At 47.6% G+C, this 21,201-nt stretch overlaps 1 protein-coding gene across 6 annotated transcripts in view; it reads right to left on the minus strand.

The window, feature by feature from the left end:
* KLC4 (kinesin light chain 4) overlaps positions 1-21,201 on the minus strand; it is a 620,713-nt gene that overhangs the window by 311,690 nt on the left and 287,822 nt on the right. For all 6 annotated transcript variants that reach the window (XM_069608885.1, XM_069608886.1, XM_069608887.1 and 3 more), the window contains exons 9-10: positions 3,673-3,772; positions 1,414-1,466 (exon numbers count right to left, since the gene is read on the minus strand). In XM_069608885.1, coding sequence (XP_069464986.1) covers positions 1,414-1,466; positions 3,673-3,772 — 153 coding nt within the window. The remainder of the gene's footprint in view (positions 1-1,413; positions 1,467-3,672; positions 3,773-21,201) is intronic.

The following is a 21,201-nucleotide window of genomic DNA, read 5'->3' on the forward strand; positions in this document are numbered from 1 at the left end:
ATGCAAACCTCAGAATCTATCTGGCCTCCTGCTGATAATATTACAAAGGTCCTCTGATCAGCTTACATGGTTTGGGTCTATTTCACCTAAAACATTTGACCTTTTTTTCGGTCTAAAATTCGGGGGGGGGAGGGGGGAGACCCCCTGAAACCCCCCCAACCTAATCTATATCCCTACCGACCTCCATATATAGATTTAATTAAAGTTGACAGAAGAAAGGTCAAAATAATTGGATCAAATGTTTTAGGTAAAATGTTTTTAGGTCAATTATGCTAATAGCACTTAAAGACTGAGCACCTGAAGAACTGCACCATTATGCTCGAGGGAAAAATCCTGGATAAATGTGGGATGTCTGGCAGATACCATTTCTGTCCACTGTTCAGCAATGCAAGGATTGGAGGCTGGACAGAAATTGGGAGGGCCTGCTAATGGGCACTTTGCAACCCAAAAGGGTGTTCCCACAGTGGTCGCCCCGGAAATAATCTACAGCTTCAAGCGTAAATGGGATCTTTATCAATTGAACTCACCTGTGCTAAAACTGGGTAAAACTGGGTAAAACAGCTTTCACCCACCTCCACCAGACCTTTAACAATACAGTTCAAAACATGGGGGCCTTGTACTTGTGTGCCTGTTTGTAGAGCCCCCAATTTAAGAAGGTAAATTGTACGACACATCAGTGCCAATCCCTCAAACCATCCATCTTTATACAGAATACCTACACTCGGTACCAACAGGGTCCATAGCTCAGGCCCCATGCACCCAGCATCATGTTCTAGAGGCAGTGACCAGCTTTGCATCGATCCAGGGCATTGAGTCACAAGGGCACTGTCTTAAGAAGCAGCTCCAGTTCTCCCCCCCAGACTCCTTCATGCACAGCAATAGCAAAGAAAGAACAAATGACCTGGTAAGCAAGAATGAAGCCCAGCGCCAGCCAAGAGACCAACGACCACGATAACAGCAGGAAGAAGGGCCGAGCAGAGCAGACTAGAGAAAGGAGACCAGCACGTGCAAAGACACCAGAGCACTCAGTAACGGAGAGGGAGGAGGGACAAGCCCACCACCAGCACAAATACAAGAGCACCAAGTACCACCAGGAGCTAAGCCCCTGCTAAATAGATTGCATAACGACATTTATGGCATAAAGACCCTCCACCTCATCCCCTGCAGACTCCCACCCCTTTGAGCCATTCACAATCGCCAGCAGAGGTCAGCATCAGGAGTTTCTCAAGCCTTCTCGTCTGTGCATCGGGAAGAGATGTTGCCTTCAAAGCATCACCACTAATAGGTGAGCCTACTGACCTCTTCTCATTAGAAAAGCTATGAACTACACCAGGCCAGCAGGCTTCCTCAGCGCCCAACTCTGTATATAGCGTCCCCTTGTGTCAGTGAAGGAGAGTCATGTCCAACGCTTACCTTGCTCATCTCTTCCCTCTCTTCAGCGTGCATCCAAATGGGCTTATGGTCATCTGTGGGAAGATGAAAGTGAACACAAGAATGAATTAGAGGTAGAACGCTTGCACAAAGCTGCAATATACAGATGGTAAAACCCAAAGGGGACAGCGAAAAAGAGTGTCGTATAAATGCATTGGGCAGTCAGGGAAATGAACTGTAAATCATGTACTACTTACAAAGGGTAGTAAGCGATGTGGAGTAGCGAGTGCAAAACTGGAGACTAAGCAGAGGTGGAAACATGGCCAGATCAAATGGCACTGCTCTTTATTGTTGATAAACACCAGTGGGGTTTCGGTGGAAACAGCAGACATGGACTAATCTGATGTTGAGAAAGAAACATTTGACTGACTTGTCGAACTATGAAAATGATGGCCTAAGTTGGAAAACGAAGTTCAGAACGACAGCAAGGCCAGAGAAAGATCTGTGTTTTTAACACTAAAATGAATTAAAAGGTTGTGAAAATAGGAGAAGAAAGAGTTCACCAACTTTGATCAGGGCTGCTTTGCTTTGAAGATGGGGGTGGGTGATAGAGTTCACTTTGTTACATTATATACTCCTTAGGGTGCAACAGCAGCTGCCCCGTTGATACTGGCACACTACTAGGGAAAGGAGCGGGGGGGGGGAGGCAGCAGAGGTACAACAAGTGGGTTGCTGGAGTCTTGTGATGAATCCGCATCTCTTTAGAGTCCAGGAAAACTGGCCTAACAGGGTAAAATCACCATAGCCAGTAAAGGGTGGGAGCTGCAGACTTCCCACCCAGTCCCTCCAAGCTCACGACTAACACCTGGCCTGAGTGATCACCTCAGAGATAGGAGCCTCAGAGTACAGAATTAAACCTTTGTTCCACTTTGAGTACCCAGTGCCCAGGTTCTGTGTTCAGGGTGGCTATAAGGCTAAGTCACGGGAAACACTAAAGGCTTTGACAATATGTGCACCATAAAGAACCCAGACCCTAAAGGTAGTGTAGTGCCTTGTGTGAATCAAGACTTCTATGATGAGAACCCATATGCACTACTCTCCTTAAGGGAGTTAGTATTATACAGCAGCCAACATTGGAGGTGTGGGCCCTCATCTGGCAGCCTCAAGGACTCCTCCCTGCCCCAAAATAAAAAACTGGTGTGAGACACTGATCACCAACAAAAGGTCAGAATCACACAAATAAACTGCAGATATTCTGGGGGTCCCAAGGAAAGATTGGTTAGCTAGAAAAGACCACATATCCCAACACCCAGTGAATGTAAAAGAGAGTTAGGGGCTTGAACCTTGACTCTGTGTATAGATTAGAGAAGCAGAGGGGGATTGTGATTCTAACGAGAGAGGAAACCCGACAGCAGCTCTGGCTCACTGAAAGAGTATTTCTTTCAATCTGTAGATTTAGGGACCTTTCCCACCATTGATCTCAATGGGACCCCCAGCATATAGGTCTATGCCCTGCAATCCTGGCTGGCTGGAGCTAAGGAAAGCCTCTTTAGCTTCACTCTCATTTATTTAGGGGGTACTGGTCAGGCCCCAAGGCTGCCAAAGCAGGGATACGAATTCCCCCAGTGGCATTTTCCTGTATTTTCGATATCTGACACACACCACCTTGAGTGAAGTATTCGCATCTTTTCCCCACTTTAGTCTGGAGACATTTGGTATGCTTTTCAGACGTGTCTCACCCAGGAAGGCTCTTGGTAGCAAACACGGTTTTACTTACATTTACGTTGCTCTACCATGCACCCTCTTTTTTTTTTTATCACATAATGCGTATTTGCGTACCATATACCCCAAAAGGCTTGCCAGTGTGGTGCAAGTCCTGTTCTTTGGGCTTCTTACTATTGGGCAGTCGCCCTGCTCTCGCGCTTTGGAAACTCCCATATAACGGCAGGCGCCGTCACGGTGTCCAGCCTGGACTCCCCGGAAAACGGATACTGGGCAAGGGGCCGTCTGTTGCCAATGCATACTTCTCCCAGGGCATGCCCGCTGCTGGGCAGAGGTGGGCAAGTGGTGTTTATAGGTGGACAACACTTACCGGTTAGAACAGTGCATATCATGCCCTCTGGGGGTTTGGGGCAACACCCCAGTATGGATGTTTGAGTAAGTGTTGCCAACTGTACTTGCACACGAGCCCCTGATCTAAGTGTGCCTCTACTGGTCAGGCCCCACTACCTTGAGGAATTCTGCTTCCTCCTCATCACCTAGGGGGGCTCCTCAATACCCTCCCCCAGATCTAGCACATACCATCCACGGATCCAAACTCCTTGACGTGGGCCCGGGTCAGGATCTCCTTGTACAGAATTTCGGCGTCCTTGTATTTGGTTTGTTTCAGGTAGCAAGAGGCCTGCAGAGACAGTAAGGAAGCACATTACATCACGTGACAGCATCTTGGAAGCAGCTTTTAGGCATAACAGAGTCTCCATCTAGACAGACGGTGCATCTACACCGCCCATTGAGCTGGAGGTGTTGCAATGTACATTGCTCCCATGCCCCACTGCATGTGCTCGGCTTACTGGCATCACCAGTGCATAAGGACTTCCTGTTCAAAGAAGACAGACAGAAGAGTTACTGTCAGGAGGGGGGGTAATAATAATAATTTAGCATTTATATAGCGCTACGAACCCTCGGGTATCTGAGCGCTGCTTATTATTACCCCCAGTGTGTGGTGCTCATTTATCGACCTCGGAAGGATGAAAGGCTGAGTTTGACCCTGCAAGGATTCGAACCTGCATCAGCAAAGATGTCAAAGTGAGCGCTCTACTCGCAGTGCTATCGGACGGGGTATCCTTCCTAGAAAGATTACCTATACACTGAAAAACACGCAATCAAGAGTTGCCCTGTCTCTTTAAAGTCCTTACCTGTATCAAAGTAACAGTTAGGGGGTGTTTTAGGATAGAAAGTAGACAAGGGCTTCCTGCAGGCGCTGAAGACTTAGTAGAGAATATTGCGAGTGATGAGAAGAGAGAACTGATGGATCCTTTACCAATTGACAGTTACGGAAACGGGAATCCCGGTGTGCTGCATGTGTAGCACATATGTCTGGAATTATATACACTATTAATGACATGTAGCGCCTTATAGCTTTGTCATCCTGACTATATGAATGTATTTCAACCATGAAACTTATAAATAAACCTATATATATATAAAACAATAACAAAAAAAGATGAGGAGTCCGTTAATGAGCGAGATGGAATTCGGCAGCAACGTTAAGGAGGAGCTCTGTGAAGACACATCTTTGCTTGCTAAAGTACTGCGCTTCAGATGAAAGCCATGCAGATTGCCCGTCTAGACCGTGGGCCGCTACCAGACGGTACAGCCCACCACACTGCCACTGTAGCCCAATTATCTGGCTTGAAGTTTTTCTCACAACCTCCCACATCAATGCTCAGTGTCCCCCTGTTAGGCTGGATTTCGAAATTAGCCCTAGTGCGAGGATTTTGTAAGACTGCCCTATTATGGTGAAGTTTAGCCAACCCCAATCATGGTGACGTAGCAGAGCCATCAGGCACAGTCCCAGGAAGGGTGGGAGAGTGGTGTAGCGCGACAATGAGTGCACACAGATCAACACCAGTAATTCCGGAAGTATAAAAGTACAATTATTTATTAGGCCTTTGGTTTGATCACCAAGCAGAAAAATACCAGGGAAATAGTGTCACACAAAACCCTTATAAAAACAGATGTATGCAGTCACACTTATGAGAGATAACATAGCCTTTAATTCAATGACCAGTGTAACATACCCAAGTACTCGGGTGCATTGGAAATAGATAAGACACTTCAGGATAGTCATAAAACAGTTTTCCTAGCACGTTTAAAGAAGTCCAACCTTAAAATGGCGTGGACCTTGTGCCCAAAGGTCACCAGTCCCAAACTAGGTACCCTCAGATAAGTTCTTATAGGAATAGCAGTGGCTAGGAGAAGTCAAATAATTCCATGCTAGATAAAACTTCAAGTAAATTTCAGATGAGTACTCAACTCAATCCAACACACTAGGCTAGGCCTAGGGAAGGATCCTTAACCCAGGTTCCACCACCAAATGTCGGGTAAGAGTGAGTTAGGGAACGGACTTAAGGCCCAATGTAACCCTGTGGAGAACAGGGGGGACAGAAACAGGCATATTACCCCCCTCCCGGCTCTAAATCTTCCAGAGACCGCTGGAGGCTTTCCACAATCCGTTGGGGGACTAAATCTTCTGCACTTGGTCCAGTCAAGGAACACCCAGGGGACACAGGTGTAGAGGTCACTTTTGGTATCTGGATTTAGTTTTGGTTGGTCGGGAGTACTAGAATCTGTTCCAGACAGATTTCAGTAGAAGACCCAAATAAGGAAGGATTAAAGGAGTGTTGCAACAGGAGTTAACACGGTCAGAAGGCGACAAGCGATCTTCAGGCTACGAACATAGGAGCAGACCCGGCACAGCTTCCCTTGGCGGGAGATGGCTATAAATGCTGGAGCAGGCAGCTTGTGGCACAAGCGGAAGCTCTTAACAGTTCCAAGGCTGTACTCAGAACAGCGACGACTACAGCGAGGAAGCCCCAGAGAGAGCTGGTCAGTCCACCGGTTGGACCAGGAACACTTCAGAAGGCATCCAAGGCATGGATCCTCGAGCCGGGGATCCAGACTGATTGTTCACACCGGTCCAAGGGTCGAAGGCCTTCTTCAGATCAGGACAAAAAAGCAGGGCTTCTCCGAGACAACACTGGAGACGATGCTGGTGAGTGGCAGGGGTTCTCTTTGGATTGTTAGAAGGCTGCTCTGCCGAACAATCACAGGAGTCCTCTTCTTATCCAAAATCCTGCCTGGAAGCAAGCCCAAGCCCACAACTTCTAAGGATTCTGCACCCTCCTGCCAGGACAGAATAAAACTACCACAAGGACCAATTGAGGCCCTCCTGTTGCCATAGATAGTGTGGGGGCCCCTTAAATGAGGAGCAAGTGGATTTTAAGGCCCAATACATGAATTTTGGGGGTGCTTGTGATTTGGCAGATAATGAGTTTCATTGACCCCTTTCACTTGGCAAGGAGCTGTTATACTACAAAGAATGAGAAACAAAGTTGGGCGTCTTCCAGCTTTCCATCCTCCCAGATACCCAGCAGACCATTGTGAGCAGAGGAGGCGGGATATAGTCCATCCTCCCAGATACCCAGCAGGGCATTGTGAGCAGAGGAGGCGGGATATAGTCCATCCTCCCAGATACCCAGCAGGGCATTGTGAGCAGAGGAGGCGGGATATAGTCCATCCTCCCAGATACCCAGGTCCTTGTGTTAGTTTTATTCTGTCCTGGCAGGAGGGTGCAACAGGGCAGAGGACCTTGCAATAGTAATACTGGCAGGTGAGTGAACCAGGTGGAAGTCTTTGAAGTACTGTAATGTGGTTAAAAGTCTGGAAGCAGAAGTGACAGAACCACTGAAGCGTTTTGTGAACTGTTGCAGAACTATCCAGACAGACATTTTGTTGATCATAATGAACTCTAGATGTATTCTCAGTTTATGTGAAGAGGTTGCCTTAAGTGGTTTGTCACAAATAGAAAGAGGAAAACTTTGTTGAACATTTTTGAACTATTGGTTGGACTTAAATTGAAGCAAACAGAGCTGTAGCACAACTTTTGTTGTCAAGTTGTAATCAAAAGAACTGGGTTGGAACTTTATTAAAAGACAGGAGTTGTTGTTTGTGCAAGTGTGATGGACAGAAACCTTTTGTTAGAGTGTTTCCTTTAGTTTATTTTAGGCAGGGAAATCCTCGTAGGGATAGTGAGGCATTTATCCAACCTTTTGAGTTCATAAAATGGCATCTTTTGAAATATCATCACAAAGTGGTCTGCCTCACATTTCTGACCCCCTCACAGAGGATGGACTATATCCTGCCTCCTCTGCTCACAATGCCCTGCTGGGTCTCTGGGAGGATGGACTATATCACGCCTCCTCTGCTCACAATGCCCTGCTGGGTCTCTGGGAGGATGCTCTATATCCTGCCTCTGCTCACACTGCCCTGCTGGGTCTCTGGGAGGATGCACTATATCCCGCCTCCTCTGCTCACAATGCCCTGCTGGGTCTCTGGGAGGATGGACTATATCCCCGCCTCCTCTGCTCACAATGCCCTGCTGGGTATCTGGGAGGATGCACTATATCCCGCCTCCTCTGCTCACAATGCCCTGCTGGGTATCTGGGAGGATGCACTATATCCCGCCTCCTCTGCTCACAATGCCCTGCTGGGTCTCTGAGAGGATGCACTATATCCCCGCCTCCTCTGCTCACACTGCCCTGCTGGGTCTCTGGGAGGATGCACTATATCCCGCCTCCTCTGCTCACACTGCCCTGCTGGGTCTCTGGGAGGATGCACTATATCCCGCCTCCTCTGCTCACACTGCCCTGCTGGGTCTCTGGGAGCATGCACTATATCCCGCCTCCTCTGCTCACAATGCCCTGCTGGGTCTCTGGAATGATGCACTATATCCCCGCCTCCCATGCTGGGTCTCTGGAATGATGCACTATATCCCCGCCTCCTCTGCTCACAATGCCCTGCTGGGTCTCTGGGAGGATGGACTATATCCCCGCCTCCTCTGCTCACAATGCCCTGCTGGGTCTCTGGGAGGATGGACTATATGCCCTGCAGTTTTTCTGGAAGAACAGAATCTTACCAGAGACCCAACAGTTGATTGTGAGCACAGGAAGGTCGATGAATAGAATACTTGTAAATAAAAATGGCAACAATTAATGTGAGTTTCTTTTGCTGGTTCAACATGTTGCATTCCGGCTAACATGCAATAGAAGTGTACAACTGGACCGGTCTTGAATTCATGTCCAAGCTGCATGAATAGCCTTCTAAACTAACAAGAACAAGCACGAGAGGCTGTAGAGATGGATTTTCAGAATCAGCCTTGTGGACAGAGGGGGCCACCTTATTCTGGGGAGCAGGGAAAGACATTAATGTCTAGCCGAACTCTAGGTGGGGAGTGTGGCTGAGCAGCAAGATGGAGTAGAGTGCGAGAGTGGTGAGGTTATGTTATGTTACTTGGCATTTATATAGCGCTCTATATATTGTTGGTATGACCTCAAAGCGCTGGTAGGTGGAACGCCCTCGGAAACCGTAGTTCTAGTCAGTAGAGAGATAGTGTCGTAGGGTGCGTGGGTGCACCAGATATGCACTGCTAGTAATGCCAGTTAGGCTGAATGTATAAAAGAAATAATCATTTACTAAGGACTTGGGCAAAGCAAGAGAATAAAAGAACCAGGAAAGTTACCATTAGTGTGAGAACTAATAGGAGTAGAATAATGAAGTTGGAACCACCGTACAAAACCGAAAGGCTAAAGGTCCTGCACCTTAAAAATCCCATCCCTAGCTAGGAAAGAGGGTGCATAGCGCCCTATGGTAAGGTGGCCAGATTTTCTAAACAAAAAAACTGGGTGGTCAACGACATTTAAGAAGGACTACCACATCACACATCATCCCCTACACCAAACTCCCTTCCCCTTAAGCAACCTACCTGACCCATTCATCCACCCCACAGTATTTCCAGCACTGTCCGTACATATAAACTGCAGAATTCTGACTGTGGAGTTAAGGACATTAATAACAAAGGAGCTGTTTTTCTGATCAATATTCGATGCTTTGCCATTTACTCATTTTTCATCCAATCTCTGTGGCACAAGCACTTAATGCATGTGGCTGGGACCTGGAAGGTTGGCGGATCAAGGCCATCTTGAGATGGCAAAATTCAGAAAGTGTTTATTTAGTCCTTAATAGCTGGCACCCATCCTTCCACAAAACAGAACAGGATTTCCAAAGTAAAACACTCTCAGAACATGGGGAGGGAAGGCCCAGTTCCGCGACATTTCTGGCAAAAACGGGATGTCTGGTCACCCTAGCTGGAGTCACAGGTACCAACACAGTTCTCTTCAGAAGGCTATGAGTTTTTAAGAGTCTGAAAAAGCCTTGAAAACCCAACAGGCAGTGATGTGGTGGTCTCCAAGTTAGACAACAATTAAGGAAAAGTTAGGAGACCCTGTCCCAGTCCAAGCACCTTAGTGGAAGCCCAGGGAGGATCTTTAACCAGGACTCCATTGGTCATGGTCGGGCAAGGGAGAGGTAGGGCAAGGACTTTACACCAGTTAAATCCTACGGCGTTGAGGGGGTAGCAATAGGAATATTTACACCCCCTTCTATTCCAATCCACTTAGGGACAAACAAAGAAGTTCCACTTTCCCGTGCCTTGTTTCTGATAAAGTAGAGTGGTCTCGGATGCAGAGGTCACTTTCAGGTTTTTGTTTCTGGCTAGTTGGTGGTTCTGTGCTCCAATTGATCAGTTCTGGACACTGGACACTGGACACCACTACTGTATTGAAAAATGGACCACCACTCTAGCAACAACCTCACAGGACCCCCACGACACGGTGCAGGTGGCGATCAGCGAAGGCAACTCTTAAGAAATGGCACAAGTCAACCCTTGTGGGAGAAACAGAGAAATGTGTCCTGCTAGACTCTTGTCTAGCGTTGGAGAGCTGGAACTGCAGGGAGAGAGTGCTCGTCTCGAGGGTTGGCACTCGGGGGGTGAGGCGTGGGGGCCGGGCTAGGATGGGTTGACCAATGCAGCAAGGTATCGCAGGAGGAAGATGGTCAACCCACAGGATGGCTTTGGGACATTTCCCAAGGCTTCCAATGACAGGGTCCGCAAGCAGGGGGCGAGACTGGTTGCTCCCACTGATCCAAGGGGACAAGAACCGATGAAGGCAATCTGGAGATTAGGAAAGGACATGGGCTTCATTGGGCAGTTGAAGAAAGCAGTGCTGGCTGGCCCGCAATGACGAGTTCTGGCTCTTCAGCAGCATGCTCCTCTTTGTAGGGGCCTTGGCGCCAACAACAGTCTGATAAATGGCTGCAGGAGTACCCCTTTTATCCAGCATTCGAGCAAGAGGCCCACCCAAGCCCACCAATGGTAAGGATCTGCATCATTCAAACTGGCAGGGGCTTTCTAATCCTGGACAGCCTCTGGCTAACATCTGCCCAGCAACAGACACATTGGCATGGATTGGACTGGCCCCAACAAGACAGGCCAAAGGACAGGCAAACATCTCAGGCACAGCCATTTTAGAGGATATGGTAACTCTAATCTGGCAATGAAGCAGTAGAATGCAAAAATGCACAATACAATTAAAACAAAACGGTAGAAAGGTTTCTGGACATGCAAAGAAGCACAAAGTTGCAAATATCAAAGTTATGGGGACACATCTCGGCTGCACTTAACAGTCAGGTGATGTGTGCAGGAAAACAAACAGAACTTTGCAATGGGGAACAGAGTTCTCCTGTACTGATAATCATAGGGGCTGATCAGTAGCCCCAAAACAGAGGAGTTCAGCAAGCCCAGTGAAGTAAAAAGGCTTCATGTGCCTACAAGTCAGAACAGGTTACAAGCAATAGCAAGATGGTGGGGCATCCCACTGATGTCTATGAAAGAAAAGTAGCAAAAAGAAAATACTTCCGAACTGAGGCACAGACATTAAGCTGCCCCCATAAAGGGTATAATACATGCAAGTGGGTCAAACTATTTGCAAAGCATGTCTTCAATATCCAATGAGTAATAACGCCCTGCTCAGTCAGGATGCCCCCTTTAAATGTCACCCGTAGAGTTGGGCTGTGGCAGCTGAGGTGTGTCCCGGTGCTGGGATGGATGGGGGCCACAGAAACTGACCCTGCTCCACCACAGCAAGCCCCCACAAACCTCTACATATTTCGTTTTAAAAGGACAAGTGTTACATCATATAAGTTGGGAAATTGCAAGTCCCTGAGCATGAGTGGTTAGTAGATAAGGTAGCTGAGGTCAATGTCAAATTGTAGATTATGAGAACAAGCTGATATGGAGCTGGTCGGAGAGATCACTGTAGCCAACTTTCAGTGGTGCATTTGCTCACTTTACAGGGCACCCAAGGTTAGCCAAAGATCGACAGTGTGTTTAACCGTGTTGCCATGGCTCAACAAGAATCACGTAGAGCTTAAAATAAAAAGCCAAGTTCAAGTGAATATGTTCATTTAGCACATTATTGGTTAATTCCTTCAGTGGTGTTAGTGCATCACGCAAACCTGGATGCAGCAATGGCAAGGGGCTACAGTGGGGATCAATAATGATCTCTCCTTCGGCCACTGATGTCGGTCAGGGCTCTCCGCCAGGGAGTCAGTGTGCAGGCCTGAGAGTCTACAGAGGTGCATGGTCTGTGGCCAGCGAAATGCCCCCTTATCAAGTGAGTGCACAGCGATGAATGTTGCAGGGTTCTTTTCCTGGGGTCCAATGAGCCACAAGAGCTGTGATCAGCACCTTTTCTAAGATGGCCACGTCGACTTCTGCTCGACACAAAGGCCAGGGAATTTGTGATACAGAAACAGTTGCCCAAACATTGTTACACATACGTACCGCTCCCCTCTGCCTCTCTCCAGTAGGGTGGTCTCCCATTACAGTGCACACCTTTGGCATAGAAGGGTCTCGGTTTAGATCTGCATTCCTACTTTCCAACTCCAGGCCTTCCTGCTCTACTGGATTTTATTTTTTTATTTATTTATATTTATATAGCGCACAAGCAGCCCAGGGGCATTGAGGCACTGTTACTTGCAATAACTTAGTTACAGGGTACAGGCAAGATAGCGATTGTTGACACATTCTGAATACTACAAAACATCATACTGTTGTTACAGATATTGCATTTGGTCATATATTACAACTTATATGATAAGTATTCATGCTGATGTGACGGGCCTTATGTGAAGAGGGTAGTTTTCAGAGTTTTGCGGAAGGTGGTGAGGGAGGCCTCACCTCGGATAGTGGGAGGTAAGGGAAGCTGGATCCGCCCGCTCTGACTCTTTTTACTAGTGGCACAGAGAGCATGTTGGTGTACGGTGATCTGGTTGGCCTGGTAGTGGAGACGGGGTGGATCCTTTGTGAGAGGTAGGCAGGAGCAGTGAGGTGAATGCACTAGTGTGTCAGTGTCAGGGCTTTGAATACGATCCTTTCCTTTATTGGGAGCCAGTGGGCTAGTGGATACAGTTGGGGAGATGTCAAACCCGTCCTCTTGCAGGACCTTAGGAAGACCAACCAGTGCTGTTATATAGGGATCCCACCAGGTCAGAATGACAGCTGTGGCTGAGCAGTCTGGCTTCACTCTTAGAAGCGTGTCACGGATGGCTTCAAGAACATGAGGAACCGTATTTTGTGTTCTGCTTCAAAAATACCATACTTGGTCCAGGACTTCAGAACCCCTAGGGGATCTAGTAGAAATGTCCAGACACAGACAAGTACAGCAGTGTCAATTCCAGGAGAGTGCCAGGTAAGTTCACAGTTCTGTTGAAATGAAGGGGAAAAGTTAAAGAGCCATCCGGTTTAGTGAGGGTAAGTGCAGAGTCTGTGATTATCAACCCCAGGGAAGGCCACAGGAGACCCTAACAAAGTGTCCCAGAGGTCAGAAGATGGACCCAGGCCCCCAAGGAATAAGCAGCAGAACAGGAGAACCCCCAACAGAAATGTATGGAAAATGCAGTAAAGACTTGCCTCCAAGAACTCGCTACTACAGACCAGGAGAACACCTGGGATTGAGCATCCCGAATAATCGCCCAGTGCAGGACCAAAATGTAGGTACTCGCGTTGGCAGTTTCAGTGTAAACTGCCTGAGTAGCGTGAAACAACCCAGTGAGTGAACAGATCTTACACATGGATGCAGTTTCCAGAATTTGGTTCGCTGGTATTTGAGCTCTGGGCTAACAAAGACCCCAGCAACCCAGGAAAGAAATAAAGGCTCTTCCAGGATATTTACCTTTAAGCCAAGAGTGAATATTCTGGCGAGGGAGACTTCAGAAAGACGAGAACAAGCTGCTCACACCAGCCTGGTGAACAACAGAAGGCGTCAGCAGGGCAGCAAACGGTTCCAGGATGGAGATATCAGCTGGTGGCACCCCCCCCCCCCCCGACTTTTACCACCTCCTGGTCCTCTGCAGCGACCTACAGCTAATCAGAAGATTCTGGTGACAAACAGCGGGCGGCAGCAGTTAAACAGCCCAAAATGGTTCTGTCGTGGAGGGCTCAAACCAGCAGATGTGGGGAGACTGCCTGAGACTTCAGAGGACTTGTGGTGGACCTCCTGGGGCAAAAGACTCAAATTGGTATATGCATAAACCACTGTACCTAGCCAGTATGACCAGGTAACGGTTAAAAATTGCAAAATAGACAGGAATCGAAGCAAAAACTCTTTAGCAGACCTGCTTCCTCCTCGTAGTAGAACAGACACCCAAGAGAGAGGTAGGGCCAGGGCAGAACCTAAATACCCCTGAAAAAATGGTCTAGCCCCAGGCAAGCCAGCCAATCACTAAAAGGCGATGGGGGGGGGGTCTCAGATGACCAAGACCAACCATACTGGTTTGTCAGAAGGTGTTAGGTGAGTTTTTTTAAAGTCCAACTGGTGGGCCAAGGTAAGTACAACCCAAGCCCCACGTACCTTAAGAGTGAAGATGTATCCGTCGCCTTTGAGATGCAGACCCCGATTCCTGCTCCTTGGTTGTGGTGACGAAAGGGTAGACCTGTGGCGGGCTTCTGTGGCAGCACTCGGAAGAATGGGTTGGCAGCAAAGGATTCATCTAACTCTGGCTTTTTGTGGTTTTGGTGCCTTTTTCTTAGCGCCAAGAAGAAACTAATATCGCTGGTTGGATTCCCTTCACATACTCATTCCTGAACTCTTGTGAAGGGACTTTTGGTGCAGAATTCCTGCCTCTGGAGGTCCTCACGGATGCCTGCACAGTTTCAGTCGGATTCGATATTTGGAAAACGATGCACTCGATAATGGTCCAGGTACCCAGTGTATTGGTGTTCTGCAGCCCAGGAAAGTCGCAGGACGTCGGGGGGATGCCACAAAATGAAGACGGTCTTGAGGCTAGTTGGGCCCACCAGCCTAAAGGAGGAAGTCGTCCTTGGCGGGTCTCCCCTGTTGAGATGAAAACGGTGACAGGACTGCTGCAGGGCTTCAACTGTGCTTCTGCAGTCCTGGAAGGTGCTGCTGGTGTCTCTGCTCATCTTCTGCTTCGGGTTCCTTGAGCCAGTGGTCAACTCCACCTGTAGTCCAAAAGTCCGCCCCTTATATGCTGGAATCCAGTCATTCACTCCCCATGGAGCAGTCAATCACCTGGGGGTTGGCAGTCCTCCAGGACCGAGTTTACGTGGTCGGTATCGACATCCATGGAAGAAGTCGAATAAAAGCCATTTCAGCTGGAACAAAAACTCCTCTTTAAAACAGGTTCCCATATAGTGGGCCTTAATGAGGGCTTGAACCGGACTTGGGCAGGACTATAGGGATACACCGCCCTGCTGGGAACATCACGACATATTCCTTTCATGTCCAACCATTATTAACTACGGAGTGTGGACTTCACTTTGTGGACCAGTCTGCTCCTGGGCTTTGACCGAATACGTAGTAGAGGTACGAATCATTTGGACTGGATAGATTAGTCAAGGTTGCTACTTTATGTATTGATAACATCTTTTTGCACGCTAGAATCATTTGGACTGTATACATGTGTACATTACCTGTACCATATGCATTGTCAACGTGGTATTTTGCGGGCATGCTTCGTCTGCACCTTATGCCGGTTTATTTCCTTTTCAGTATATTGATGAACGTCACTATTGGCTTGTGGTGATCAGTCATTGTGCTTTGTCAGTAATCGTGCCTAACATGTAGGTCATTTGGTAACATTCACAGGTACCTTGGGAGTTCCACTGGCTTATGTTGTCCCTTTCTGATGTTTCACATCAATGCGTTCCAATATGGCGACCGGACTTGCCACTTTGGGACCTATGGTCTGCGCCGATTAGGTGTTCTGCTTCTTTGTAGCCACATGTATCCGCACTAGCTACTGGGACAGACATTGGCGTTTTGAACGCACCATACTTTGGAGTCTTACCCTCTAGGAGCACAGCAAACAAAGTAAGTACCTGCCACAGCAATGATACTTTCCTGTGTGCATCACAGACTGCTTGGTCATGACAACACATGTGTACGTGTATTTTCATTTCAGCTTGGTGGCTAGCACATTGGCTTGCATGGATCCATTTGTTCTCTGGTTTGATGGAGTACTACAGAGACTTGTCTGGTGAACTTCTACTGTGCACAAATCTTTCTTTATTTTTACTTCTTCACATTGGGCGCTTATTGATTTTTGTTCCTAGATGGGCTGCCTCCATACAAGGCGATGTGCGTGTATTGCTGTAATAAAACTCAATATGAACCTTTCTGAACAAATCTCCTCTAATGCAGAGTTAGGTATGTGGAGATACTGGTCTCTACTGCATATTTCATACCTGAATGGTGGGTGGTCTGATATGCTTCATAGGTAATCATCATTGGACACCACGCATCCTTGTGGCCCTGAGCAAGATCACCATTTTGTATGGCATTGGAACCGGCCATGCCAGGCTTTATTGGTCTAGTTTGAATTTGACAAAACACATTTCTGGAGTTTTCTCCATTACGCAGTGCTTTGACGAACAATGTCAATTTAGTGCCTCCGGGTCATATAGTCAACTGCGGAATTTAAAATAAAAAAATAAAAGAAATAAATCACTATTAGATATGCCAAAAGGGTGTATTGAGCTCCTGTGGTTTTATGATTCTTTTTCACTATTTTTATATTGCACTATGAATATATTTGATAAATACTTTCGGCAGAGTTGGGCAGGCGAGGCCAAGCTGGCGGTACTAACCTTGACGCATGAATTGGAAAATGAAGGACAAGAAAGCAACACACACAGCCAGTGAGTTGGAAAACTACTTAAGAGACTGGTGTGTGTTAAAGAAAGATTGAAATTGCAAGTAAGTGAAGGCTGCACACGTGTGCATGAGATGCAAAGAAAGGCAGACCTGTTTAGGAACTTTGAAGTAAGGACAGCTGTGAAACCAGCAATACTGAGTAACGGAGTGGTCTGCCAAAAGGAAGTAGCCTACTCGAAAGTCTCTGTGAAAGATAAATTGTGTGTAGTGATGAAGCGAATGAACTGTAAAAGCAAAGTATCAAAATTGACCCAGAGAGTAGGGGAGAGTAAAAAGCTGAACGCTCAACTTTCGAGTCATAGTGGTCCTGGAGAGCTCTGTAGAGAAAGCCATGCACATTCGAAAGTCTTCGACATCCGGAAAGTGGTCTGAGCCTGACTGATGGGGACCCGTGTGAACTTGTTGAACATTGTTTGGAAGACTGGAAAGAGAGACTTTAACATGGCAGGCCAGGTGGGCTTCAATCCACATTTTGAACTCGTTTGTGTTGAAAACCCGAGCCAGGGTGAATCATCCTGCCTACGAGGACCACCTTATTCCGTGTTGTCTTACATCTGGTGACCATCTGCAGGATGTGTAGAGCCTTGTCCTCAGGAGGAAAAGCCTTACCCGAGGGAGAATCCAGGACGGCTCCGATGAGTTGGAGTGTTTGAGAGGGTATCAGCTGACACTTTTAATTGAGGGAGAAGCCCAGTTTAGGAAGGAGGTGGCAGGCCAGTCTTGATCCCTGCTTGAGCCTCTGTGCCTTCTGAGTCTTCGGAAGTGTCTCATGACCAACCAGTGGACTGGCCAGCTCTCTCCTGGGCTAAATCTGGGCAGCCGTCGCTGTTCCGAGTGCATCCTTTGCGGATGTTCAACGTGTACTAGAAGACGCCTGCTTCTGCATTTTCAGTCTTCTTGCATCAACCGAATGCATACAGTGCCTGTTCCTTTCTTCATCAATTAAAGATCGCCTGTCACTGCCTGACCGTGGCGATTCCTGCTTCAAACAATCTTCTTCGCTCCCTGGAGGTGTCCCAAGGTCGCCTGCACCGAACATCTTTTCATCGCCTGGGTGTTCAGCTGTAAGGTGCCTGGAACTGAGATCTAAGCACTGCGACCAACCAAAACTAAATCCTGTGCAGAAAAATTGCCTCTGCGCCCGTGACCCATTGGCCTCCCACGACCGGACCAAGCACACAAGATTGTGTCCCCAACACAATTCGGAACCTCAGCAGTGGTCTCTGGTGAAATCGAAGTACGGGGGTAAGTTAACATGCTGGTTCCTTTCTCCCTGTTCTCCACAGGGTTACATGTGTGTAAAGTCCTGTCCCTATTTCACCCTTTCCTGAGCTTGGCTGGTGGCAACCTGGTCAAGGATTTCTTCCCAAGCCTACCCTGGTGTAGGATGTCTGGGATTTACTCATGAATCTGCATCCCTTCTTTCCTCATCTTTTTGAAACATAACCTGGCATCGTCCAATCACATAGTAAACATCCTGAAACAAATCTTTCAAATCGATGGCTTTAGGGCGCAATGCCCCAAACCATCTTAGAGTTGAATTTACTAAGTGTTAGGGAACTGTTTTATTTTTATTTTACTCTAAAGTGATTCTATGTTTTTTATGCATCCGACTACTTAAATGTTTTACACTGGGTATTGCATCAAATGCTTTCTAATTTATCCTAAGGGTGAACGTACATATCGGTTTTATAGTAAGTGTGTGACAATATTTGCCTAGAGGTTTCATTTGCTTAGTGTTTATTTTAAAGGCCTAATAAATCATTGTATTTTTTTGTACTTCCATGTCCAACTTCATTTATTGGGTTTTTTCTGTGTGGACTCCTGGCAGCCCTAGACCACTCTCACACCCCTCCTGAGTAGAAGGCTTGCTGCTCTGCTACCCAACCTTGGTTGGGTTTGGAGGAGTCCCTTTTGACTGCAGATGAAACTCCTCTACTTGTTCCTTCATCTTTATTTTCTCAATCAAGTTTTCTCTAAATGTGGAGTTTCATTACCTTGTTTCTTCTTACCTCTAAATGTTACATAAAAAGTCAAAGTCTGACTTTAGCTTTTAAGACACTGGATGGCGCTTGAATGATAATTGATGGCTGGGTATCTCTTACTTCTTAAGTTAGCCTTCAAGCTTGCTACTTCGGGGGGGGGGGGTCGATCCAGGGCTGAAATGCACAGAGCCTGGCGCACACTACCAGAGCACTCAAAGCGCACAGAGAAAGCTCCTATACGCCTCTTCAATGTCCGTTATTGCTGGCGAAGGAGTTGCACAACACAAAGGAACACTTCTATTCTCTCAGTGTACTAATGGAGCACTTGGAGTGAGCACTGAAGCCAACACCTGAATTGCTTGTTGCTTGGTTTCTTCACACTGAGAATGGTGTGGATTGCACACAGAGCCAGTGAAAAGAGCCGAGGAATTGGCTGCTCACCAAGGCAACACCTGAAACCAGGTGAGCAGTTGTGAAATTCAGTTCATTGGTTCCCAAATATTATCTTCACCCCCACAACCCCTGCCCCCCACCTGTACACTGTTCAAACACCAGGTCTCCTTACAGAGTTTTAAAATGACAATATTAGAGAGCCGAGAGCAGTCCCTCCTTGGGAAAACACTACTGCACCTCACCAGTGTTTTCCAGAACTCAAAGCATTTTTGGTGCAAATTAATTGTTCGTGGTTTTCAACCTAAACTCTGTTCAGGAAATGTTCAGAGCGGGTCCTCCTGGCACAGGCCTGGAACACAGACAAGTCAGTTTGGAACCTTGCTCAAGGTTCGAGGTTCCCGGCCTGGTGACTCAGACAATCCGCCTTCAACTCCACCTCCTCCATCATGCCTTGGGAGAGGCCTAGTCTCAAGAGTAGGGGAAGTAGTTAAGGACATCAACCCTGTAAATCTACCTACTCCTAGCTCAAAAGCACCGAAAGCAGAATCATGACAGCAAAGGAAAATATTAGCTGCCCAACTGCACCCCGTCAGGTCCCCGCCGTCCCTTAGCTCCAGGGTCTTCAAGAGGAGGCTGGCAATAGTTGTGAACAGAGTGCTTCTTGTAAGAGCGAGAGGAGTTCGGCGTGGGCGGCCAGTTTGTGAATCTGCCTGCCAGTTATTATGGTAAGGCGCATTTCCTAACCGGTTTTTTTTTTTAATTACAGGTTGCAGAGTGTTCCCAGTTCCAAGATGGAGGGAAGGTTCAGAGGTCATAGTGCTTCTGTGATGTCAGCACTTCGGGACTTGGAATTCTCTCAGAATAAGGTGGGAGAACTGAGTGCATCCAGTGTGGAGGGCAGAAAAGCACCGCTTTAGTGAGCCGAGGACAGGAACCTGTGTGGAGAAACTGCAAGTAACGTCAGTGGAGTCTTTTTAAGAGGAACCCTGGAATGAAGTGGAAGTCATTGACCTTTTTGCTGGGAGAGAGAGAGAGAGAAAGTAAATAGTGCAGCGTCCAGGATCAGCAAGATCGGCTGGGCACGAGGCAGTGACGGTGCGGGTGGTTGATGGGCGCTGCTTTCTTCCGCATCTGTGCGTGAGAGCAGGGCACAAGGGTGCTCCTACGTCAGTCATGTCTGAGGCGGCCATAAGGACGGGTACTCGGGCCCAGGCGTCCTTGCATCCATCGCGGGCGGCATAAGCATGCATAGCGCCTAGACTAGCAAGGCAGCACACGCAGCTGGCGCAGCAGCATTCCGAAGACATTCTTGCATGCACTGGCTATGGGAATAAAGAAACAAAACCGAGACGGGAAGTGATTGGGTAAGTGTTTGTATAAAGTTAAAAAAACACATTTTCAAGAAGAAAAAAGTTAAGGAGACTTCTTAAAAGGAAAAGAAGACTGATGATAAGCAAAGGAGACCATGGAGATAGTTCTTCCCAAGCAGACTCCGCCAGTTGCTTGAATACCTTGATGTGTGGGTCACCAGACTCCGTTCCAGCGTCTTGAAGTGGACTCCAGACCCAGGCTTTGTTCGGGGGTGTCTAGGTAATGTCGGCCAAGCTACAGGGAAACACGGAAACACGTCTAAGGAGAAGTTTCATTCTTATTGAAAGACAGTGAATGGTAGTTGCGCTCAAGCCTCCGGTGATAACGTGGGCATCTGGATTAAGTGATTTTAACCATGTGGAACTTGGCCTACATGACATTCTCCTCTGGACCCTGGTAGCTTGAGTGCTTAACTGTAGAAAAAAAAGAGGTTGCTGAACCAGTATTGAAAGCAGTCGCATAGTAGGGCTTGCATCCAAACACGGCCTCAGCAGAAATGCGGTCTTCCTCGGATAGTCCTCTTCAGCTACTCCCAGATTAGTCCAAGAGTTTGCCAAAGGTTTGGTGCAGAATCCCCTCTATTGGGAGCTGGGTGCATCCTGTACCAAATGTGGTGGCCACCCAATCATGCATGCATGGCCATCAAATTCAGGCCTTGCTGAGTTGGCAGACAGGATTTGGGTTTAGCAGTTAGTCAGACAGCCATTCATACATGGGTCGCATTGGGTTATGCCTATACCGGGCTCCCACACTAGAGCCTCGGGTAGGCCAGCACCGTACATAGCCATACATTCACTTGACTTCTAGAAACAGGCTACCGCGTTACAGGGAATGGCAGGCAACAATACCGTGTTGTCTAAAAAGGTTAAACGGCTACAGCAGCTTCCTGCTTTCTAAAACTAGTCCAAGTGCTCCCAACAGCTGTCGAGTTCCATAACAAGCTGAGCAGGGCATCCTGCTCAGGACCCGGAACAAGGCAGTAGGACACCTTAAGGACTCCCAGTAGCACAGCGTTACTTTGCGAGTGAGGTCCTGGACGAGAGATGTGGCGTGTCTGAAGAAAGAGTCTGACACAATGAGGACATGCCAACTTGCTTTTAATGAACCTTTAGGAAGGCCCATCTTGCTCTATTGCTAGAGGGGCTTCCCTACCTGTCTAAAGGAGCTAAAGGTGCTCGCCTGTCAGCAGGTCGTATCCAAACCCAACTGTACCTCACCCTCCCACT

The sequence above is a fragment of the Ambystoma mexicanum genome, chromosome 4q, assembly GCF_040938575.1.
Source record: "Ambystoma mexicanum isolate Mex_15411 chromosome 4q, UKY_AmexF1_1, whole genome shotgun sequence".
In the NCBI taxonomy this organism is placed as follows: domain Eukaryota; kingdom Metazoa; phylum Chordata; class Amphibia; order Caudata; family Ambystomatidae; genus Ambystoma; species Ambystoma mexicanum.